Consider the following 26,055-nt stretch of genomic DNA (forward strand, 5'->3'; position numbering starts at 1 on the left):
ATCGTGGTCATCAGCATGGCAAGAAGGGGTAGTCCACATGCAAGAGGTGAGGTTAGTGAGATACATGTTCTTGGTGTCCCAAATCTTTGTAGATCTTTTCAGTTGGCTGGCTTGGAGTGAAGTTGAGAGTTAATTGACCCTGAGCCAGGCCATTAATTGCCCCAGTGCAAGTTAAAGTCCTCCACAAATATGTTGTGGTTGTAGGAGAGGTGATGTGTTGCATATATTGTTTTATAAATGCATTGTATTGCTTTGTATTGGAGCCGGTGCTTCCATTTTCAGCAGTTCCTGGGCGTCCTTTCTGAGCCGGGTAGTGGGAAGGGTGTTGAATGTAGCATGTCCTCTTTGAGAGGTGTTGGTTCAGGCATTTGAATTTTGAAGACATGCAACAAATTTGGTGCAGTGTGTTTGTTGTAGCAAATAGTAGTGGTGCCGAGAGTGTTGGTATGCAGTCGCTGTCATGTATACCAATTTAGAAATTTGTAAGGATCAAACTCAGTAATTTGTGTTCATAATGATGGGAAGATCCAGGTTTTCATTGTTTTCCTGAAGTGGAGGCTATTGGTCAATATTCTTATGGCAGGCATTCCAGAGTTTTGATGTCCTGAAAGAAAAGAAGCTTCCATCAGTTCTAGTCTTTCTGAATTTGAGGTACAATCAGAAAAGTAGCCAGCCTTGAGTGTAGAAATCTTGTTTGAAGATTTTTAGTGAAGTCTTTTTTGACTGAAGAGTGGCCAAAGCCATTGGACTGTTCAGTGAACAGTACACATTAGTTTAAAGGTTGTGCTTCTAGCTACTGGGAGCCAGTGTAAAGGAAAAGGTCCTTGTGTAGCATCAGTAGGTTGAGGAGCTGTCTGCGAGTGGTATTCTTGGTTCTTTATATTTCGCTGTATTAATAGAGGAAGCTCTTAGTCAGAACCCGTTTTTGGACTCTAGGTGGGACCTTACATAGGAATCCCAGGTGTGGTACAATTCTTCCAGGTATAGCCAGAATGTGCACAGATTAAAGGAGTTATCTCCTTGCAACTGTTACATATTGATGCTTCTGGGAGGCGTTCGTTGAGACATTGCCCTGAGTCCCACAGTCAACTGTTGAAATGTGAGGAATAATGGAATTTGTAAACCTGCATATATAGACGGGTGTAGTCACACAGTGCATCCAGGGGGCACCATCGCTTAAAAAAAATATGTTTTATATTTGTTCTCCAATGTCCTGATGTGGAGGTGCCTGGTGCAGACAGTGACCATGCACCATGATGTAATTTGATCTCACAAACCTTATAGCAGTGAAGTGAACGTTCACCAATTTTTTATTCGCTTTTGACCATCAGTCATTGCGTAGAAATGAGAATGATAAAAATATATTTACAGAACTGTTGTGTCAGGATAGGGAGGATGTAACTAAAATGAAGGAGGGCGTATAAAAACGAGCTTGATCATCAGGTTGCTTGATTTATTTTAGGTTTGTGGCTCTTCCCTTTGCTGGTTGCTGATCTCTGTGTGATGAAATACTACCTTCTCTGCTTACTTATTGTCCTGGTTCACAAGTCGTATTGTTTCTAAAACTTTTTAGATGTATGAAAGCATTCCAGTTTTCTAGGATAGCAACGCAATCTCAGATATTTGAGATTTCAGCATCCGAAGTTATAGAGTATGGATGTATTCTATGCAGAGCGGTGATGACACTCTTTAAGGTTGATATTCTATTTATAACAGTTAACTATTTCCCCCCACTGATAAATCTTTTCCCCTAAAACACCGTCAATTATAGGGATGTGTGTTCCCCATTTTCACCTTGGGAATATATACATAACCAAATATTATCACTGTCCAGTACTGAGTACCTGCACTTCTTGTATTGGAAAAGAAGAGTACCTGCACTTCTCAGCACTTCTGCAATACATTTTAATTGGGGGGTACCAGCATTTCTAAGCAGTAAACAATACTCTAAGTAGTAAGTACCTGCACTTTGGTTTTTTTTCCATTTAAAGCACTGTATGTAGCCACATATTGTCGGGATAGTTAAAGGAACAAACGATGCCTTGAATGTTTGCAAAGATCAGAAAAAGAGACCGGATGTGCAATGACTGGCTCGATAATACACTCCAACCAATAGCAGCTGTTGTAGCTATCAGTGGCAACGCTACACAATTTGCAAAGACTGACCTTCGCTCTGTTTACCTGTAAGTATAAAGAGCACACGAATGACACACTCACTTCTCCGGTTTCAGTTTTACTTGGAAAGTTTCACCGGGGCTTCTGCAGGCCACACAGGGAATTGTTGCTTATCCCAGCTTCAAAGAAGACTTACCCCGGATTGAAACCTTCAGCCTCATACTGTCCTCTTGTTCTCTTTCAGCCGTGTAAATGAGTATGGAAGATTATGATTTCCTGTTCAAGATTGTTTTAATTGGAAATGCTGGTGTGGGGAAGACCTGCTTAGTACGGCGCTTTACTCAGGTAAGTGATACTTTCATCATGTGGCCCACTTTTAAAGAGACTCAAACTTTTGTGCTCCTGTTGTGATGATTTGAAGTTTTGATTGCCAGGGTGAAGAGAGGGTGTGTGCCTTGTACCACTTTTCAGTTCTCCTCAAGAAGTCACAGCGCAAATGAAGGGTTTTAGGGCTGGCCGAAATTTAAATTACAGCATCAACATTTGTAATTCTCCTGAATTTTGCAAAAATGATAAATTTTGCATTAACAAGTTTTGTGTGATTTTGCCCAGTGGAAGACTGGTTTGTGCAGAAGTTCTTTTGTGACTTCTGTATGTAGAGTAGGTCATTGCTAGTATCTTGTGTGCCTATTTTCATGCTAACAACAGTTAACTGGGAAAGTGTAATTTAGCTCAATTTTCATAACATTTCATGAGAAAAAAATGTACATAATTTCAAACAGCCCTAGTTTGGTTCACAAAGGTCTTGCCCTGCATCACTGGTGCTTAATTGGTCACCAAACTGGAAGTATATGGTTCATTTTTGATGAACACTTTATATGGGGTAAAGGTTTGAGGTGCGAATATGGTTTTGCTATGTGTCGGCACTTTTGGTAAAGCAATACTGTTGTCTCCTACTACTCAACATTGTAACGCCTGATATTGACTCTCACCTAATGAGAAAGGAGCAGTCAACCGTAATATACTCACTTATTTTAATGCTGGTAGATGGTGGTGGTAAATGTCTCCCCAAATTCTTTGTGTGTTTCTCAGGTGATTCCCTGAAATTGCACAACTATCTTCACATGTCTATCCCACTGTCATCTTGTAATGTTGTGTCTTTCATGTGTTGTTCTGTGCCCTTCCCATGTTTATACCAGGTGTTGATGTTTTTCAGCTTAATATTACTTCTTGACCTTTGATGCTTAATAGGTCAAGTGAGGGTTTTGTTGCTCATTGCTCTCATTGTCACCCAGTGATACACAGTGCAAAGGAATTCCACAAGAGTTGTTTCTGCCCCACCAGTTCTAATAGTTGAGAACAAGGAGGCACACACTACAGTCAGTACATAGTAAAATTCCAGTGAGCAGTCTCTCCTAAGCATAAATAACAGTTTGTACAGGATCTCAGAGAGAAGGAACAATAACAAGTTAGCTGTCAGAAAACTAATATTAAATGTCACTTTTTACTTCCAAATGAGCTTTGTCTCCAGGTCTTGAAGGATACTCTGTTAGAAGAGAAATACTGTTAGGTGGGTGGCAGTGAGCTGGGAAGTGGAGATGGAGGCTGGCGTAAAAAGAAGGATTGGATTGGTTGAGAAGAGGATTATATGAAGAGACGTGATTAAGCGCGCTGAAGGAGCAGTTGCAGATGGTACTGAAGACCAGAAATGCACATGCTGTGTTGTTGATAGGGATGTTGTTCAGTACAATTACATGTAAAAGTCCAGTGTACGGTTTGCTTTGTAATGTGAGCGGAATCCTTTCCAGATTATTTTTCCTGCCCTTTGTTCTCCGTCCTCCCAACCCAATGGTTGGGATTCCTTAAAGGGAAAGTACATTTCGTTTCAGTTAGAAGAAATCTGTATGAAGCACTACATGTTGGCAGTGATTCCTTGTTTACGAAAGTGCATGTGACATTAATTTACTAAAATGGGTATGCACCTTTCTTTACTGGTGTACTATCAATATACATATTTGGAATCTTAAATGATGGTTTACATATCGAAATGGTTCGCAGTATACCTTAGCAGTAGTTGTCGGTTGTACAATGGGTGGTAGCATTGTTCCCTCAAACCAGCATGTTGAGTTGTCAGTGCTACCACTTTAGTGATGAGATCTGAATGTCAATGCATTGCTACTCCCAACTAATGCTTAAACTACTATGTAGGTGACGTTGACTGTTCTCAATTAGCTACTAGACAAAATATAATGTGTCACATTGAGAAGCCATTTTAGTGCATTGTATTAACTTGTTTCTGGAACAAAGGGTTTAGTTATATTTTTGATGATATCATTAAGGCTGCAATTGCACTCCTGCAATCTAGACCCCAAAATTCTTGGTCTCCGTGAAAAGGTTTACATGACCCATTTGCGAACTCAACAGACCTGCCACTCAGCCCTTCTGTTGGCCATGCATCTCACAGGTAGCTAAAACAAACTTTCTTTGGTTCTTAGACTTTTGGTTATTTGTCTTGCAAATGAGTTGGCTATTTTTTCTCAAACCTATGGTCTGGACTTTGCTTGTGTATTATATAGCTCCGCTACATTTCTGCAGGGGTTTCCTATCCTGGAGCTTTCCCCTGAAGAATCTTGGTCGATAGGCTGTTTTTTTCAAGTCCAGATTACGGTAACAGGTCCTATCTGGTCCGGCTCAATGTGCCAGTTTGCCCTCTCACCTAAACTGGTAGACAAGAGCATGTCATCACTCAAATCACAAAACCTACTATCACCAGGGTTCGTCTGCAAACATTTTGACCAAGGCCAACATCTTTGCTCTTTGTTTTAGAATTTAATCATCTTTATTGTTGTTCAGACTACAGAAAGATAGCAGAGCTACTTTAGTAGAGAATAGAGGACTACATCTCTTCATGGATTCCTTATGAATATAGAAACATCTCCATAATTGTGGTCTGTAACAAGCACCTAAAGTGATGTCACTTTCCCCAATGATCTTCCATATTAATCCAGTTCCAGTGTAAAGGCACTGGTTATTCAATGCCCAAACTATTTTGATGACATTATGTGTATTACAAGGCACTTTAACATCCAATACTGTAACACATCTTAGTCTCCTCCTACTGCCCCAAAAGCCATTTTATAAGCTGTATGCACTACAAACAGCTCTCCTGTTGGAGGATCCTTAATCGCTGGTCATCCTGCCTGGAAAACACTATATCTGAATAAGAGGTGCTTTAACTTGGCACTTTCACAATGGACCCTGTATTAAGTGATCAGAAATACTTCAATTTCAACCACTAAAATGGCAGCACTTACCACAGACTCCTTATCAAGAAGTCCTTTCCTTCTTTTAGACGGAAACCTGGGGAAGATGCCACTGTCTACAGTGTTCTAGGATGTCGAGTCAGGATATTTCATAATCCCAAAGAAGGAAAAGTGTTGTTTCAGCTGAGAAAGGCGACTGTTTGTGAACTTGGAAACTGGAAGACAATTCAATTTGTATTTGAAAGAGGAGGTCTTACCTGCACCTTCACCAGCCTACCAAATAACTGTTGTAGATGGTGTTTATTACCCCAGTCATACCGGCAGGTGGTTCTGAGCTAAGCAAAAAGGAAAGTCTGATTGACTGCTTAAACGTTAGAGGCCACCTACAACAAGAAAAGATTATAATCACTTTGTGCGCAGGCTTTAATTCCTAGTAGCAATCTACAGCATAAGATGTTTCTTCTGGATTCCATTGAAGCCATCTCTCATCTCAGTCTGTGTGAAAGTGAGAGAAACCCTTAACACAGAATTGAGTCACTCTGAAAGTTCTATGGCATACTTTGATTATATTCTGCATCCTCTGATACCTTATTCTTACCAAGGGATCGGGCGTATGGGGGATCAGCTCACAGCTTCTGCCTGAGACACCATCTCTCTCTTGATAAGTCAGGAAGGATGAGGAGAAACTAAGCTGGGCTAATATTTCTAAACCATGGGAAATGCCTTGGTCCACATATTGGGATATCTAACCTACCCAAGCTAGATCAGTATCTCTCCACTGCATAAAAGTAATCTGGACCCAACTACTAGTTGAGGGCCTGTGGGAAGTTGTATTCACAAATAAGACCTAGACCACTTAGGCATACAATTTTGACCCACTTTGCGGTGTACCATCAGATGTAAATCATTTGCAAAATACTCCTCTCTTTGGAAGATTGAGGTAGGAGGTACATCCGGGTTATGCCTTATTTAAAATATCTGCCCAGTCCCAAGGGGAAAATCAAACAAACGGTTGTGAGACAGACAAAACACACTTAAGTGTCAAACTACGACTAATAGAAAAAAGTGTGTGTGAACAAGATGGCGCCTCACGGGCGAACCACCAACGGGAACCTGGCAGGTACTCACCAGGATTGCCCTGCTCTCATCATTGGCACCATCAAGCTCAAAGAAAGATTGTGTCCACGAGACACACAAAACAGTGTTTGTGAAAAGTATGCAGTGTGTGAAAACAGACAAAAGACACAAAGGAATGTGTTAAATATAAAACATATAGAAAACCACACAAACAACACACAGTTTAACTTTATTCTCTTGATTAAGTGTTGTTTGAGGGAAGTTAAAAAGGAGAGGCAGGCAAAAACCTATCTAGCCCTGCTCTACTTGCCGACATGTTTCATTGCCAGTCTCAATTCACTCGCGAGTGCCGAGTGATTGCCGGCCCCGACCCTCTTCCTGTGAACTGCACAGAAGGAAAGGTGACTCACGTTTGGGGTTACATCGAATTTTATCCAGGGGTTGAACCTCACGACTGGTATGCGCAATGGTAGTCGATTGAGGTTGTGAAGACAAAGTATGCCCTAATGCAGTGGCCAAACCCGTGACGCCCTGAAGAAATTGCCTGAATTGAGACTTTTTTTCTATTAGTCGTAGTTTGACACTTAAGTGTGTGTTTTGTCTGTCTCACAACTGTTTGTTTGATTTTCCCCTTGGGACTGGGCAGATATTTTAAATAAGGCATAACCCGGATGTACCTCCTACCTCAATCTTCCAAAGAGAGGAGTATTTTGCAAATGATTTGCATCTGATGGTACACCGCAAAGTGGGTCAAAATTGTATGCCTAAGTGGTCTAGGTCTTATTTGTGAATACATTATTGAGTGGAGGGTGACCTATGACTACTACTTTCCCTCTTTGCTCCTTGTTGTTAATTCCTGTGGGAAGTTGGCCTGGTATATGCTGTCCACTAATTAAAGTGGGAACCTTGCACCAGTGCAAACAACACTTATGGTGATTTAAGAGGTCAAAGACAACCGTAGAAAGCTATCCAAGTGGTAGCTGCGGAGAGCAGCTTTCAGGCTTAGTCTTGAAGGAATGTTAAGCAGCTTGTTTTACCAGAATACAACCTTAATGTATTGGCTAAATGAAAGGAGAACCACACAGTAGTTATGAAAATATGTATGTATTATTATAACACACCTTAAATACCTCACAGTATCTGCTACACGCAGATAAACACAAAGCACACAATACTATAGCACAGAAACAAACTTAAGTAGCACTAATACACAGTGGGCTCCAGGGGGAGACCAAGCCATATACCAAAACAGTGGTATAAGAATCACGACTCGATTGGTTGTAGAATCGCTAGGCCCCAAAAGTAGGGACCCCACGGAGGATGGGTGCAGTGTGAGAACACGACTGCGTTCCACATAAAATTCAATGGGAGAGTTGCGGTTGCAGTTTGTGTTTAAGGACCCTTCCCAGTGGTTTACGAAGAAACCTTTTAGAACATAGAAGGTCGGAGAGCCCCCACATCCCCGTGGATACTGAAGGACCAGAGTTACCTATTCCATGGCAGCCAGGTGCATAGGGTCGGAATGGCGTCTGAAACCGCAGTCGTTCGCAATGGGAGTCTTCAAAGAAATGCCGCTGCTGGAAAGAAGAAAAGTGTCTGGTGAACCCACAGGTGGATTCCTGAAGGAAGGAAACTGAAAGCAGAGGGGCTCGGTTGACTAATGCCCATCGATGTCGGGTGCTTCAGGTTCGAAGAGGGAGACCTTGACTCTGCAGCCACGGGGACCAGGAGACGTAGAGGATGACGAGGAGCTGGATACAAGCTGTCCCACGAAAGGTGTCGAGTGCCGAGGGGTCAGTGTCCGGCGGGAGCACCAAACAAGCCTTGGCAGCGGCAACCAAGAAGAAGGTCGAGGAAGGTCAAGCTCTGGCCCAGCAAGGACCAGGAGACTCACCACAGCAAGGGGAGTCAGGGCAGGCCCGGATCAACCAGGGGAGCCCACAAAAATCAGTCTTGTTCCTCAAATGAACCCACAGGCCAAAGTCACAGGAGTCTCGAGGGGACCTCTAGCAGTTTCACAAAACAGCTTGCAGGGCACCGAGTGCGAGGAGGCTGAAGTCCTTTTGTACGAAATGTGTACAGAGGTTGGGGTTATTAATTGCCCAATGCATTTACTTTGGGAACGCCAACAAGCATATACAATTGCAAAAGTGCGCTGTGCACAGGGGTTCGGGTTATTTGGTCCCCAGGAGGGATACTGGCCTCAAACTCTGGGCAGTTCACCTCCAGGAACGTAGGAATCCACCTCCTTTGTTGCTGGAGCCTTCGGAGTCCACAGGAGCTCAGGACCAGCAGACCGGTCAGTTGTGTTATGGTGCCTGGTAATGCAGGGGAGTGACTCCTCTACCCCAAGAGAAATACTTCAGTTGCCCTTGATGCTCCACAGGTCCTTCACGGAGCCTGTATGGTGCACGGGCACAGACGATGCTTTGGACCGAGAGGGAGACTAAGTCGGGCCCAGTCGAAGTCCAGAGTATCCAGACGGTCGAAGGTCAGTGCTTTCTTGATCAGAATCTTGTCCACGTCGAATCTAAGGTCCTACTGCCAGGTAAGCAATGTTTCCCTTTTTTGTTTTAAAACGTTTTACCTTCTTGACCTATTAAGGGTTCAATGTTAACTTTCTGCATAGGAGACAGAAGCATTGTTTTCCAACAGGTTTTCAGCATGTTCTTGATATGGTGCAACTTTTCTTGTTTTATCTGAAATTTCAGTTTTTGCATTTGAGTTTGGTTCTGCCTGTACTAATTTGATATTCTTCATTTGGTGAGTTAGGCACTTTTTGGATTAGATTTACATTTAAAAAATAAACTATTCTGAAAGGGTGTTGAGCAAATTAAAATGATCACAAAACATAAGGATTGCCATTAAAATACAAGTCCGTCAATTAATTCAAATCCATAGTGTTTTACACTCTAATTCCTTACAGTTCTTTTGAGCTATTTTTTAACTTTGAGATACCCCTTCTTTAACTTTTTTCAAAGCAGAGTCTAAATAGTGATACATTTGACCCTAAACTCCAGACCTTTATGATGGCTTTACATTTAACAGAAGGATTGTGCTTCTACCCTATAGCACCACAAGCCACATGTGCTGATTTAGGATTGCATTATTTACCTCTTAGTAACATTTGGAAGAGCCAGCTAAATCCATGCTGCTTTGGACAGCTTGTGGGTTAGACATGTAGAGGCAGTCGTGAAGTATTGTCTTTTAACTGCATCATTCCTAACTGGACACTCCGTTAAGGTGGCCTGATCCTTTTGCTATTCACTTGTGGTGTGCCCAAGGGGTTGCTAGTCACGTGCATTCCACCAGGGGTCTCACCCATTGCAGTCAACATTCACTCTCTTTATGGAGACTTTGGGCGATCTAGAAATCAATCAGGCTCGGTACATCCCCGAGCACTTTGATCTCACTACACTCGGGTGTGAAGTTGTTTTAGCCATGATCGAGCATGTTTAGAAAGGTAGATCTTTAATTCAGTTAAAAAAATAAGAATACATCCTTTTTAGGTTACAGCCTGCCAGAATGCATAGCTGTCTGGTTTGCCAAAGACATCTTGTGGACTTACAGAAAGTTGACCTAGGAATGCATTCCGCTTGTTGAGTACCATTGCCTTAGTGGTTTGTAAATCAAATTTTTTGGCTTTCTTTTGCTGGCTTTATTTGCTTTAGGCTCCCAGGTTCGGTTTGTTCCTCCCGTTGCCTACACCATGTTTACTGTATTCTTCCACGATCTCCTTTTCTGTAAACTGGTCTTAATCTCGTTCCTATCTTGCCAGACCGATGTCAAATGTAATTTGCTGCCTTTTCAAGGGCGCTTGTTTACTTTCCATTCTCTGACCTCAAAGTGAGAGGATTTATGTGACAATCTTGCTGGATACTGGGGGTAGGAAAGAGGTTTTTTCTAGCACATGACATGACATTTAAATGAACTGTGTAAGTATTTCAGAATATATCAGAATTAGGAACACCAATGAAGCACATTTTTTGTGATTTCTGAAGTGTGATAGAAACAAATACTTTATTATGATCAAAACAAATCATTACACTAAGTGATGCAATTTCCAAACATTTTCGTTGTGCACTGTATCGTTTTATTAGTAAAACTGTATGTCTGTGCAAATGTAATGGTAATTTCAATTGAAAATATGTTGGCTGTTGTGGCAGTGGCTACTATATCATGCATGCTTCACTTTACCCCTCTGCACTCTACTCTGCACCACTCCACTTTACACCACTCTAACACTCCACTCTGTCCAGCTGTACTCTATACCATTTCATGCTACGCCTCTCTACTCCACCCTGTACCACTCTACTCTATTCCAATGTACTCTTCGCCACTGCACTCTAAAGTTCTCCAGTCTAGGCCACACCAATCTACTCTGCACAACTCCACTGTACGCCCTCTACGCCACTCTGTAGCACTGCACTCTATGCCACTGCACTCCTTGTCAATACACTCTGCGCCAAAGCACTTTACTCTGTAACACTTAACTCTGTGCCCCTGCACTCTACGCCAAATCCATTGTGTGCCACTCTAATCTACTCTGCACCACTGCACTTCACACCACTTTACTCTACACCAGGGTTCTCCAAGTTCGGTGCTGGAGGGCCAGATCCATGCTGGATTTTTTTAAAGATATCTCCATTTATCTAAATGGGGATATACTACAAATCGGGCATAGATCCGGTCCTCCAGGACCAACTTTATAGAACCCTGCTCTACACCATTGCACTCTGTCATTCTGCATATCTGCATCCTACACTACCCCACCCTGAAACAATCTTCTGTACACCACTGCACTCAACACCACTCTGCACCGAATATAGCATGCTACAATGCATGCAATTACATTGCGTTCTGTAACAACGCGATGCCATTACTACGCAAGTCATTACATCGACTTGCAGTAGATGGTGCTGTAACATTAGTAATATTCCGGGGAAAACTTAAAACGTTTATGTTCCCCATCATGTAAACCCTCCCTTTGGCTTATTAAATACCTACCTCTCGAAATTTATCAGGAGTTAGCGCGGGGACACACTGTTCTTTGTGTAGCCAGGCGCTTTATAAATGGCTTATTATTATTATTATTATTATTATTTAATTTACTATTCCAACTCCGGCCTACGCAACAGTAGGGAAGGTGTTGTAATAGTAAATTATACTATTCCTTACATTAGAGCGCCATCTACTGTAAGTCGATGTAATGAATTCCGGAGTAATGGCATCACGTTGTAACAACACGGTTGTTGTAACGACCACGTTGTAAAGGCATTGCGGTCTACTGACCGCGATTTAAAGGTTGTTTCCCCTCTGCACCACTCCACTTTCCGCCAACACCTTGGCGGCTAAGAATCTTGGGGTTAAGATGGACAACTGCCTTACTCTTAAACCACAGATTCTGGGCCTGGTTGGACAGTGCTTTGGGATACTAAAAACGCTAAGGAAATTCCTCCCTTTTCTTTCTATTGCCCACAGGAAAACCACGGTACAAGCCTTGGTGGGATCAAGGCTTGACTATGCTAACGTGCTCTACCTTGGTCTTCCTGAGTATCTTCTATCGCGTTTACAGGTAGTGCAGAACTCGGCGGCAGGGGCAATTTTTGGCCTCAGCCGTAGTTCCCATGCTGCAGGTTTGCTGAAGGCTCTCCACTGGTTGCCAATTCGGAAACTCATTGAGTTTAAGGCTCTTACCACCGCGTTTAAGGCCCTTCACGGCACCGGTGCATTTTACCTAAGGAAGAGAATTGGTTTTCACCATCTGTCTAGAGCCTTACGCTCGGCGTCATTGTCACGGACCACGGTCCCGGCAAATAGGCGTGCTCGGACCGGAGGTCGATCATTTAATATCTGGCGCCCCAGGCCTGGAATACCCTTCCACTGTCATTAAGAAAGAGTGAGAACTTACTGCCCTTTAGAAAAGAACTCAAAACGTGGCTGTTCCGCAAATAATCTCCCCTCTCTGCCGGGCTTATGCTGTGCTGGGTCTGATAGCGCCGGGACACTCTGCTTGAGTAGCTGAGCGCTCAACAAAACACCAGTTAACATAACATAACATAACACTTTATGCCACTGCACACAATGCCCCTCTTTGAATCTTAACCACTGCACTCTATGCCGATACACTCTGTGCCAAAGCACTTTAATCTGTAGCACTCAACTCTATGCCCCTGCACTCTAGGCCAATCCACGGTATGCCATTCTAATCTACTCTTAACCACTGCATTCTACGCCAATGCACTCTACACAACTGCACTCAATCACTGCCCTCCATGACACTGCACTCTACTCTGCATCACTGTACTCTACTGCCACTGCTCTCTACACCACTGCTCTCTACACCACTGCTCTCTACACCACTCTTCTCCTCCACTGCAGTCTGACACTGTATTCTGCAACATTGCACCTCTGCCACTGAACTCTACGCCACTTGACTCTGCGCTACTACACTCTGTGGCACTATATTCTACTCTGTACCACTCTATGCTACTCTACTCTATGCCTCTCAACTCTACGCCACTGCACTCTATTCCACTCGACTCTGCGCCACTACCCTCTGCATCACTCTACTCTATGCCATTATACGCCACTGCACTACACTACGCACATTCTATGACTGTGTATTGTATGCAGCTAAATTCTCTGCAACACCATGCCAATGCACTCTACATCAATTCACCCCAGTGTATGCCACTCAGCGCGACTCCACACTATGCCACTCCAATACACCCCACTCTCTCCCACTCTGGTGAACAACGTGGCTAAAACACATTGGCAAATCCATTAGCTCTTGAATCGGTGAGACCTATTGACTTTGCCAATGCTTGTTATGTTCAGTTATCCATTTTGGTCTTGCTACACTCCAAGCCTCACAGTACTTGAATGCCATGATCGTAGGAGAAGATTACATGTCTTGTCTTTGGACTCTTCTTTTTCTCAAGTAGTATATTTCTATAATGAATCCACCAGCACTTAACCAACTTTCACAGCAAGAAATGTAAAACCATTCATTCCACATATTAGATTCAGATCAGTTGTCAAACCAATGTTTTGTGCCTATTAATTGTAGAAATGATATGTCTGAGGACCTTCCTTGAATAGCGGTAGTTCTGTTAGCTGCTTGCTTAATGATATCATTCATATCGTAGTAGCCGGACTACATTGATGTAGATTTCTTTCAAACTAGTCTGGATAGTATATGAAGCAGTATGTTTCCACAAACATGTATTATGTAGGTCTGAGCAAAATTAAATTTTTCACTAACAAAATTGTGAAATTCATAAATTTTGAGTTGGGCAACATTTGCAAAATTGCTCATATATCAAATTCGTTTTATCCTTGGGGACTTCTTTGTGCAAAGCTTGTTGTACCACGACATTTTTTGCTCAAAACAGTCACCTGCTTGTCTCTTGCAAGACCTGCATAAGGCCCCCACAAACAATTTATTAGGTTAAAAGCGTTATTTCAGGTAATTTTTTGAACTTTTCATGAAATTTTACAAGACAAATAACCGTTTCACACCCTCCTAGTTTTTAAGTCTCTCCTAAGCAGCATTTGCTCTCTCATCGAGACTTGCTGTATTCAGAATATGGGCTTTAAACTCTGCCCATCTTCCGCCCATGTTTTTAATTGGCTCCTTTATTCTGTCTTTTGGAAATGCTCCCTAGTCCCTCCTTTTCTACTGTTGTATCCTCCCATGAGGAGAGCCCCCTGTTACATGTGATCTTACTCAGTAGTTTCATTTACAATTTCTGAGCACTCTTTAGTTAAAGATTTCATTGTAACTGGTGTTGCAGGACAACTATGCACTTCCCTGACACATTGTCCCTGTAATTTGAGTTTTTTTTTTACATTTCTTTTCAGTTGCTTAACGTACGCTGCTCTGTTATAGTGCCTACATTAAAACATTATAATTTTTTTTTTTTTTTTATGGCTCACCACACTGTGCTTAATCTTTAACATAGTAGTCTCGCGCCTTTCTTTTGTGCTGCGCGGCTTGCCCAAATCAACTTTTAAAACAGTATTTCAATTTTTTTTGCAGCACGCCATGCCATGATTTAACAATGGCGGCTGCGTGCTGATTGTCAGCAGCTCCCGTCCCTTAACGTAAGTGGTGTCCTACCGGCTCCCTCCTCCATTTGCCAAGTGCCTGCACCTTAAAATCCTGACTGCAGAGCTCCAAGGTTGTGACGTGGCATCCTCTTTCACAATGACGTCCTGCTGCAGAGACCACCCACAGCACATACCGCACTGGCTTTGAGCAGCCTGAGAACCCACCAGTGTGGAAGGAGACGGGCAACGGCCACCTCTTCTAGGCCAACTTCGGCTGGCAAGGCTGAAGTGCCCTGTGCAGGGCCAAATACAGTGCTGCGCACTTCGTTGCACCACTTTGTGTAGAATTCATGGTAGTAATTAGTTTAATTTCTTTATTACAGAAGCCACCGAGTGTCCTCCCCTCAACACCTGTGTCCTTTATTTTAGTGAATGTGTGGTCCTGATTTGCAATATAACATGGTTTTGCCCTTTTGCTGGTGCAGTGTTGAGACAGACCCTCGCTATTGTCTGCTATCCTCGAATTAAAAAATAATTGTATCAATAGGGGTCAAATTTTTATAGCAGTGAGTAGTCTGATATTCTGACTGATACTTCTACCAACAGATTCCTCCTCTTAAATTTCTTCCAGGTGACCGGCAGGATTTGAAAAGTTATGTTATCACAGTTTGTAGAGCGGTTGTATACCCCGGAGTGTCTTGGTGCTGAAATGTACATGAACGGGACTGGAGGAAAGTTATTAATTATTAAACTGCTATGTTTTGATCTCCTTCCTATAGGAGATCAGCGAGTGCAGAGCTTTAATGTAAGGGGAAGATCATTCCACAACTTTGTCGTTGGGAGACTAAACCTCTTCCACCCCAGTTTGTTACACAGAATCTGGGTGTAACAATTTGTAGAGCGCAGGAGTCTGGTGGGCTGGTACCATTTAAAGAGATGCCTCAAAAAATCTGGGCCAGGGTTATACAGGGCTGTATAGGCGATGCAGAGAGCCTTAAATTTGATACAGCGTATTACTGGAAGCCAATGTAGTTTGTAAGTTTCTTTGGAAACAGATTGAAATGTAGTTATTCCTAATAATATTTAAGCTGCTGCAATTTGAACCATCTGTAGTTTATTTAGATGTTGAGCCTTAATATTCACATAGAGTCCTTTGCAATAATCCAGCTTCGATAACACTAATGCCGTAATAAGTCCTTTTAGTGTTAGCTGGAAGAAAAGGTAGGATTTTCTTAATCATCCTTACTGTAAAAACAAGGAGGAGTTAACCATAGCGTTAATTTGATTTCCGACAACTTATTGTCAATCAAGACACCTAGGTTCCTGGCCTTAGTTACAGGGTTGGGTAGAGAGCCTAATTCTTCTGGCCCCAAGGAGCGGCCCAAGCTTGGGAAAGGCTTCCAAACAGTACCATCTCGGTTTTTACAGAGTTGAGCTTCAGACAGTGTTTGCTCATCCATGAGCTGATGGCCCGCATACAGTCATGGAAACGTGTAGAAATAGATGTTTCATTGTTGAAGGCCGACGCAATAATTTGTGTATCGTCAACATAAAAGGTAAAAGAGAAACCATAGTTTTTAATCAAGGTAGCCAGCTCTGTCACATAAACGTTAAATAATGTCGTACTGAGCAAGGATCCCTGTGGGACCCCGCAGGGCAGAGAGTAAGGAGCGCGTTCAAACTGTTCAGAGCCACGGATTGCACTCTCTCAGATAGGAACGAAGTAAGTAAAGCCAGGGCTATGTCCTCAATTTCTGAGTCTCCTAGCCGTTTTATCAGCAACTTATGGTCCACCGTATCAAACCGGTCGAGGACAACAAAGGCCACGCACCACCTCTATCCAACATCACCCTTATCTCCTCAATGACTTTGATCAGAGCCTTCTCTATATACTATGCTCCGGTCGGAACCCAAATTATGTTGGATCTAACAAGCAGTTCTCTTGAACAAATTGGGCTAGCTGTAAATTCATAACTTTCGCCACAACGTTCGCAGGCAATGGGAGACGGGAAATCTGGCAATAGTTGTTGGGATCTGCGGAGGTCAGGCTATGTTTCTTTAAAAGTGGGACAAAGGAGACTTTTTGGGAAAAACTCCTGTAATGATCATTGAATTAAAATGCCCAAGAGATTTGCACTTGATTTTTAGACCGATGGAGGGCTCAGGTCTTGGGGTGTTGAATTCATATTTTTAACCGACTTATCGGTAAGGGGAGAAAATTCTGGAAAGGAAACTTGTGTTTGGTTAGCCTGAGAAATATTCCCAGTGGTATCAGAGTTGTTTGAGGCCTCAGAATTAAGGAGATTTTATTTACTTTGTCCCTAAAGCAGTGCACCTGATTATCACAGAAAGTTTGGCTACTGTTGATTGCCTTCCTGCTTGATATGGTGGAGAGCCTAGTTACTACCCGAAACACCTCTTTTGTAGAATTCTTTGCGGATCCATTTGCTTTGTGAAGTAATCACTTTTTTCTTCATTCAGTAAACTTTTGTACTTGGATAATGCAAATTTATATCATTCTTTCTCATGGTTATCATAGTGAGACCGCCAACTTCTTTCTTTTTTCCTGCAATTTAGTTTTTCTAATCTAAGGGTTTCAGAAAACCAAGGTGCAGAGAGAGTAGTCCTATTGGCGGATGCTTGTTTTAAAGGCGCTAGGCTAAATGCTGCCTTCACAGGGCTATCTGTGTAATCATAAGTGGCTTGCGTCTGATCAGGTTGAGGGTTTGGCTGCGTCTGCGTCAGTTGGTCAGTATTGACTTTGTTCTATGCCTGGAAGCAGGAGGAACGAGCTCTATTGTGACAAGTAAGAGTGTCTAATCCAAACAAGACTGCAGAATGGTCTGTCAAGCTAGCAGCAATACCTCCTTTATAATAATGAAGGGGTTGTTTGTGATAATTTCATCTAACGTATGCCCTGCCAGATGTGTAGATTTATTGATGAGTTGTGAGAGTCCTAGTGCACTCATAGTTTCAAGAAGGCTCTCCGTGTCTCTGCCTAGATCAGCCTCAAGATAGAAATTAAAGTCACCTAGAATGGTAAAATCCCTGGAGCAGATCCCTGATTCTAACATAGGACCAATATTTTTCATCAAGTTGTTCCTGTGGCCTGGCGGGCGGTATAATAGTATGCATGTAAAGGACTGTTTGATATTAAGTTTTAGGATGAAGAGGAAAGATTCACTATCTACAGAGGGGATCATTCTAAATTTAGCTGTAAAAACATGGTAAATCAAAGCGGGTGGAAGCCAAAGCTTTTAGTGGAGGGTGCCCATCGCCGTTCCAAATAAACATCTTTACTGACTCCTGCTCGTCTTTGACCAGTACATCTCCTCAGCGGGCTGCTTCCAGAGATTTGAATCATGAAGAAACACGGGAATTAGTTCAAAATTAGCACTTCAGCTTTGTGGTGTCTCTCCTGCTTGATGCGTTGTCCTTCAGTCAGGCAAGTTTGTTTCCCTGACTCTGACTTCGATGTTAACCGCTGAGCCAGACTTAGTGGAAATGCCACCATTTCTGATTCTCCAAAGATCCCCCGGCTCTGTTTTCAGTGTCCATCTCCTGGCACTAACGCCAGAGATTGTCAGACCAATGGCAATAGCACTATGCAAATCTGATCACTTCACTGCAAATAAAAAAAAGGAAAAAACATTGTCATTTTCAACTGCTAGAGCTCTAACTTTCATAAGGTAGCCTTCAAGGAACGAGCAATAAGGAATTCGTCGGTCACGAAATTCCTGCGATTAGACGACTGAGACCCTGAATCAAATCTTCTCTACCACATCACTTCTTGTATCAACCTGATTGGCCGCATTTCTGTATCAGTGCTGCTGTACAATTTGAAAGCCTTTTTTAATAGCCATTTTACTTTGATTAAATGTCTTTTCCCAATTACTTTTATTGTATTTTCTATTATGCAGCTAGTTTTATTGTTGAACTGCTTTTTTTAACCATGTTTGCCCTTTAAAAAAGTATCTGAAGTAAATAAGTAGCAACCGTATTCAAACTACATATTAAAAACAAGCATTTGCAATACAATAGGTCTCGTATTTGCGAGAGTTTAAGCTATTGGCATTGTAAATGACAATGCCTTTTATTGATCTGTTTTGAAAATTAACATGTAAATAAAAGGCATTGTCATTTACAATGTCAATAGCTCAAACTTTTGTAATTGCAAGACATCAACTGCCATTGCCCTGGGATGCTTGGAAAGTGAAAGCGCGCATGGCGCGCTGAAAGTTGGAGAAACGCATTAAAGAAAATAGTGCTCACCGACTAAATACATGCCGTGTAACAACTGAAGGAAAAGGGCCAGTTCTCATGGGAGGTTACAAATGAAGACAAGGCGGTACTAAAGAGGGACTAACAAGCCTATTAAAGAATCAGAAGCCAGCACTTTCAAGGGACAATGACACAAGCCAATAAAATATGGACGTAGAGTGGGCGGAGCTTAAAGTCCTAACTCTAGTACAGCATGCCTCGCAAACCAGCCTCTGGCAGGGTGCAGTCTGTAGAACCAGCAGCGTCTGGCTACAAGTCCACACAGTGTCTAAAAACATGAGGTCAGAGCCCCTGTACTTATACTCATAATGTCTTTGATGTGGAAGTAACTTCAGTGAAAACTTTAGAAGTGCACAACACATCTATTCAATTCCCAGCTCTGGCTCCAGACACACTACAGGGGGCGGAGACAGCATTGTGAAAAGCAGGCACAGCCCTATTCAGGTGCAGGTGACAACTCCTCCCACCACTCCAGCCCAGGAAGACCCATCAGGATATGCGGGTCACACTTTGGTTCCCTTTATGACTGTCTAGAGTGGATGCATAAAACAGACCAGTGTCCGTCTAAACCAGACGTTGATTGGAGTCGGGCTGCAAAGCACAAAGAGTCATAAGCACACAGAGAGGCCCACTTCTAAAAGTGGCATTTCTAAAATAGTAAGAAACAAATTCACTTTTACCAATAAGCATGATTTATCACCACTATTCCAAACATACCAAACATGGGAACGCTACTCCTTCCAAATTAGAAATTACCACTGAAACGCATATCCGGGAATTCCCACTGCAAACTGATGAGAGGAGCAGCCTCACAGCAGTAAGAAACCTAATAGTCTGTTTTTCACTACCAGTACATGCCACACAACAAAGGCACACGTCCTACCTTTTACCTACACAGCACCCTGCCCATAGGGCTACCTATGGCCTACCTTAGAGGTGACCTATATGTAGTAAAAGGGGTGTTTCAGACTTGGCAAGCACTTTAAATGCCAAGTCACTGTGGCAGTGAACTGCACACACAGGCCCTGCAGTGGTAGAGGGCTGAGACAGGTTTGAAAGGCTACTTCTGTGGGTGGCGCAAGCAGCACTGCATGACCAATAGTAGCATTTAATTTACAGGACCGGGGTATGCAGCATTCATCTGTACACGGGACTTACAGGTAAAGTAAATAAGCCAAACAGGTGTAGACCAATCTTACCAAGGTTACAGGAGAGAGCACATGCACTTTAGCACTGATCAGCAGTGGTAAGACTCCAAGAGTCATAAAACCAAGAAAAACTCCAATAAAAAATTATGACACAAAAATGGCCAGGTCCAACACCTATCATTTAAAATAAAACTGGAGAAAATTGGTGTGTTTTTATGACCTGCTAATAACTCTTCTAATGTACACGACCACCCAGTGAACAGCTTTCAGATGGTTCCGAAAGGGCACGTGAATGTCATGAGGGTAACAAGACAGTAAAAGACTACGACACGAATCAACTGAAATTGCACACTACCACATTTGGTTGTTCTCTGATATTGAGAAATGGCAATGAGATCTCGAGAGAAAGAACAAAGCAGGAAAGGTGGGAGATTTGGAATTGAGGAAGGAATGTCACTGTTCGAATACATTTTATAATAACCATTTAAAAAAGTAAAATAACCTCAATTAATACTTGGTGAGTATTGAATCAATTAAGAATACTGTCTTTAGCTGTGCAAGTTCAGGTAGACATATCTGAGCTATACCAGGAGACTGATTATTTTAATTGCATCTATTGTTACTTAAAGTGCTCACACCCTGCTCTCAGGGCACCTGAGGTGCTTGCCTCGCCTTACATTTTGTTTACAGCTTTTACGTAGTCCTTGACATGCAGTAGCCACAGCATGGAATTGTGTGGCTACCTATTTGCTAGAAAGGATTGTGGCTAGCGGGTATAGTGCTGGGTCTAAAGTCAACCCATGCAAATTACACATCCTGTGCTATAAAGGGAGTACGAGGCAATGTGTGGAGAATTCCAAATGTGGGAGTGAATCAGGCGCGCAACACCCATTGGGCTGAGCGGGCTTCAGCCCCCCCCCGTCGTAATCTCCAGCCCGGGCTGCCAAGGTTCAGATGACAGCACAACATACTTTCCTGATTTACAATGATGTAAAATAAGGAAAGTATGAAAACCGTTTTCCCACTTTCATTTGCATTAAGGCTCCACATTTATTCTCGGATGGTTTAGAATCCGAGATTGTGATTTTAATGACCCCTTCAGAGAGGCCCAGAACCAGCCGGAGGCAGCTATCCTCTGACGGTTTCAGTGACCCTCCCTGCCCCCTACCTTTTGTTCTCTTTCAGAGGGGTGCCACCGAGGTGATTTCCTTGCCTGAAGCAGGAGATTTCACTTAAGCACGTTTGATGTGCTGTGCATCATGGAGTGTGAAGATGTGCACAGCAGGGAGATATGACGCCAGCAGGAATTCCTTTACAAAGGAAAAGCGTCACCTGCACTGGCCATCCCTTTACCCCTGCTGTGCACATCTTCACACTCTCTCAAGTGAGGCCCCGCCTGCCCTGGGCATTTTGGACACAGCTTTTCGAGGAACACCTCAACTGATTTTTTTTCCTTAGGAGCTGTCCTTACTTGTATCCAGCCTGTACTTGGAGCGTTGCTCAGACCGCAGATCTACGTGAGGAGGGGAGACACATTGCAATGGTAAATGTTAGAGGGCTCTGTGAAGAGCACTACACTCGCGTCCTGTGGGTAATGTACTGTCATTCTTTATGCGACCCGCCGCTGTGCGCCATTACATCCCAGGTTTACGCGCATTATCAGTTTCCTGACTGGACACAGTGAATAGGGGTGCACGATAGTGCTGCTCATTGCGTCCTATGGCCCCTTCATTGGTTGGAAGGGATTGTTGGGGTGGAGAGGAGCTGTGAATGTGCGTAAGCACGGATATAGCTCCTAGTGGGTTTTGGCACTGGTTTCAGTGCTTGTGCTGGCTATGAAAGCGGCACATTGAGGTAGGGAGAATGGAAGCACCTACAGTTGGTGCCTGGGGTGGGGCTGTCACCAGATGCTGTCAACAGTGGCCCAACTTCTAATAGGAAGGTGCTAGCAGCCGAGGGGAAAGCAACTCTTCAATTTAATGCTTGACTGGTCCGTTCTATGATCAATCCGATTTTATTATTTTTAACAAATCTTGCCACTGAAGGGTGTTACTTGGTTGGAAATAAAATGTTAGGCCCTGGATCCCCACAATGTTTTTATCGATGGATGTAGGTGCTTTGATTTGGTTTCTGCACTCCTGGGTGGGCTGTAGGGTAACATGGTGAAGTGAGAGCAGAGATCCTGCGTTGAGAATTATGGCTGTGAAGTTTTGCAACACCTGGTGTGTCCTCACCTTACACCACAAGTGTGATGGAGGTGGTGGTCAGGGGCGCGTGCTAGGCCTCAGTTCAGCTGTGTGGGCTTGGGGCAGTGATGCCACACATACCTGCCCCCGTGTCTGCTGAGTGGGCCGGACAGTGGTACTATGGATGGGTGTTACTTGCAAGTGATGCTGTTGCGAAGCAGAGGAGCTATGGATGGATGGTACTTGCAAGTGATGCTGTTGCGAAGCAGAGGTACTATGGATGGGTGGTACTTGCAAGTGATGCTGTTGAGAAGCAGAGGTACTATGGATGGGTGGTACTTGCAAGTGATGCTGTTGAGAAGCAGAGGTGCTATGGATGGGTGGTACTTGCAAGTGATGCTGTTGCGAAGCAGAGGTACTATGGATGGGTGGTACTTGCAAGTGATGCTGTTGCGAAGCAGAGGCGCTATGGATGGGTGGTACTTGCAAGTGATGCTGTTGCGAAGCAGAGGTACTATGGATGGGTGGTACTTGCAAGTGATGCTGTTGAGAAGCAGAGGTACTATGGATGGGTGGTACTTGCAAGTGATGCTGTTGAGAAGAAGAGGTGCTATGGATGGATGGTACTTGCAAGTGATGCTGTTGCGAAGCAGAGGTACTATGGATGGGTGGTACTTGCAAGTGATGTTGTTGCGAAGCAGAGGTGCTATGGATGGGTGGGACTTGCAAGTGATGCTGTTGCGAAGCAGAGGCGCTATGGATGGGTGGTACTTGCAAGTGATGCTGTTGCGAAGCAGAGGTACTATGGATGGGTGGTACTTGCAAGTGATGCTGTTGAGAAGCAGAGGTACTATGGATGGGTGGTACTTGCAAGTGATGCTGTTGCGAAGCAGAGGTACTATGGATGGGTGGTACTTGCAAGTGATGCTGTTGCGAAGCAGAGGCGCTATGGATGGGTGGTACTTGCAAGTGATGCTGTTGCGAAGCAGAGGTACTATGGATGGGTGGTACTTGCAAGTGATGCTGTTGAGAAGCAGAGGTACTATGGATGGGTGGTACTTGCAAGTGATGCTGTTGAGAAGCAGAGGTGCTATGGATGGGTGGTACTTGCAAGTGATGCTGTTGCGAAGCAGAGGTACTATGGATGGGTGGTACTTACAAGTGATGTTGTTGCGAAGCAGAGGTGCTATGGATGGGTGGTACTTGCAAGTGATGCTGTTGCGAAGCAGAGGTACTATGGATGGGTGGTACTTCCAAGTAATGCTGTTGCGAAGCAGATCGTAGCCGCATTCTCAGCAAGTGGGCTTGAGGCGGTGGTGGCCCTGGCATGTCCTTGCAAGAGATGTGATGCTGATGTGAAGCAGAACACGCCCCCTTATCTGCAGAGTGGCCCCGGCAAGTGGTGCCACAGGTGGGGTGTCCCTGTCCGGGATGATGTTTGAAGCATATGGGGCCCACTTCTACTACATCCAGTCAAGGAGTAGGATCGGCCTTTTTAAAGAAGTCTGCAGTACTGTAAAAACAGATGATGGCCGAATATGTCTACCATGTCCTAGGTTTGGATTGGGAGTATGTGTATTGTAGACAGGTTTGTAAGTTTATTTGTGTATTTTTAGTTTATTTTCTTGTTTTTCTTCGATTCACCCTCTATCTCAATAAAGACCGATAATACCTGCCAATCTTAAATATTCACTGTGCAGTAATTCAATTGTTACATCATCATAATACACATTTTAAGAACATGAAAATAAATAAAACAAATTTTGTTGTGCGCACTGCATCGCATTTGGCGATGCAGTGCGTGCAATGAAATTCATTTTATTTATTTTTATGTTTACTTACCTGTATTTGGCCGTATTCCATAGTTTTCTACCCCTCACCCTGCCCCACCCCACATCACCGCCCGGCAGCACTCCCACCACCGACCGCTACTGGTTCTTTGTAAGAATTTCCTCCATCTGAAGCCAGGCCCAATGTGTTAAGCTGATATATAACACCAGGCTTGTTCCCAGGCCATGAGTCTAGACTGTGATAATTACTTTTTATTAGTTTCATTTCATATTTTGTTTACTAGATAAATTGGCTTGTGTGTGGTCTCATTTTGTTATTTTCTTCATTCTTTGGTATTATTTGGCCATTTGTTAAACATGTACGCTAGGAGCCTCTTGGTGCTATAGATATGAAACTTATAACAGATTCAGCTTGGTGGAAGGAACTATAGTGTGAAAATACAGGTTTTTAGCTTTTTCCTTTATTTCAGGCGGGATAGTGGTCTGTAATGGTACAGAATAATCTAACACCTTACACAAACACACAAGTACAACAACATTTGAAAGTCTTAGTTTATTAAATGCAACTTTATTCTACATAGATTTCCTTCCTTATGCATTTAGATACCTTTCATGTACTTAAGTATCTTTATGTTTATTACTTTGCACTACCCTAGATGTCACCATATATCTCTTGCAATATATTCCCTACCTCCACCCGACTCATCTCAAACCTCACTCTACTACTCTCTCCAATGCACTGACCTATTTTTAACCCCATACCTCTATCAGTATATTCTCTACCTACACTCTTTCATTCATCCTAAACCCCATACTCTTCTATCCTCTACCCCTCCTTCCATCATCTCATACCTCTTTTAGTATTCAGATCGCCCAAATAAGCCTTTCTAAACCTTTCACTCTGACTCTTCCACCTCCATCCCAAACCCCTTCCTACTGCTGTTACCCCCCCCAAAAAAACCATTCCAGACCCTTCCTTCTTTCTTCTATTGCTCCACTATTCATTTTCAATACAAATAACAGACTAAGATCTCCACCACTCAGATTAATTTCATATTTCCCTATATCAGTCCCCACTAATTCTGTTTGGGTTCCAGAGTAGTGTGCTACCCACCAAAAATCGCTTCAACACCTCATATGGGGTAGTAAGTGCGAAGAACAGCAAATGTAACATGATATTATCAAAATGTAAATGCTTAATTATTTCTCATGCACCTTCTGAATTCCAGCATGATTATTATGCCTGTTTATTAAAGCACCATGCTTTAATGTCTGTACTGCCAATAAATTAATGTTTATTGATACTGTAGTTTGTAACAACACTGCAAATGTACACATTGCAAAATCTCAAATTCCTTCTTTGTCTTTGGGGGGTGGACAGAATCCCCTTTTTTGTGTGAATTATATCTGTGAACAGTCTAGGTTTTTCAGAGAGTAGCATGTTGTTCTGGGCTCTTTAGACCCAGTTTCATGGGCATTCCATTAGAAAAAAGGGTGTAATTTTAACCGTCTACATAATATCGTTGTGAGACAATATAATGTATTTGAGTGACACTTTATTGCAAGATGAACAAATCCCTTGTCTGTTATATAAATGGTTCACATTACCCTCTGTTCTCCAATTTACTTCTCATAAAACTGATTGTTGTCCAGTTTTGAATGCAGAATTTGCCACTTCTTTTTCTTAGCTTGGCCTGAGCATTATCCGATCCTGATTGTCTGCCATTTTAGCCCCGCCCCATTAACAATGTTAACCACGCCCCTTTTTATGCCATGTCAGCCCCCCCCGAACTTAAGACCTAGTTGCGCCCCTGGAGTGAATGTATCAGGTACCTGTGTTATATTGGGCGGTCACCTTTACAAAATTCATAGTCCTTAATCTAATCCCAAAGAGAAAGAATAGAATGTACGTGCGGGCTGTTCCAACCCCCATATGCATGGCGCGTCAGTTAGGAACGTTGCAGTGCTAGTCCTCATCCTTTGATTTGTTGATAAGCCGTCTTCGGAGTGAATATTAATGTGCCTGTCTTCTTCCAAGAGTGCCACTTACCATATGCCAGGGACTTCTATTAAGGAGTATCATCATATCGCGTTCATAATTAAGATGCTATTACACCTACTTACTCAACCGTTCCGATGA

At 43.0% G+C, this 26,055-nt stretch overlaps 1 protein-coding gene across 1 annotated transcript in view; it reads left to right on the top strand.

The window, feature by feature from the left end:
• The window catches only part of RAB30 (RAB30, member RAS oncogene family), a 164,801-nt gene that overhangs the window by 104,423 nt on the left and 34,323 nt on the right, over nt 1-26,055 (top strand). The window contains exon 2 of the mRNA XM_078658486.1: nt 2,360-2,460. Within this exon, the coding sequence (XP_078514612.1) occupies nt 2,368-2,460 (93 nt within the window). The 5' untranslated portion in view covers nt 2,360-2,367. The remainder of the gene's footprint in view (nt 1-2,359; nt 2,461-26,055) is intronic.

This window comes from Lissotriton helveticus, chromosome 8, assembly GCF_964261635.1.
Source record: "Lissotriton helveticus chromosome 8, aLisHel1.1, whole genome shotgun sequence".
NCBI classification, from domain to species: Eukaryota; Metazoa; Chordata; class Amphibia; order Caudata; family Salamandridae; genus Lissotriton; species Lissotriton helveticus.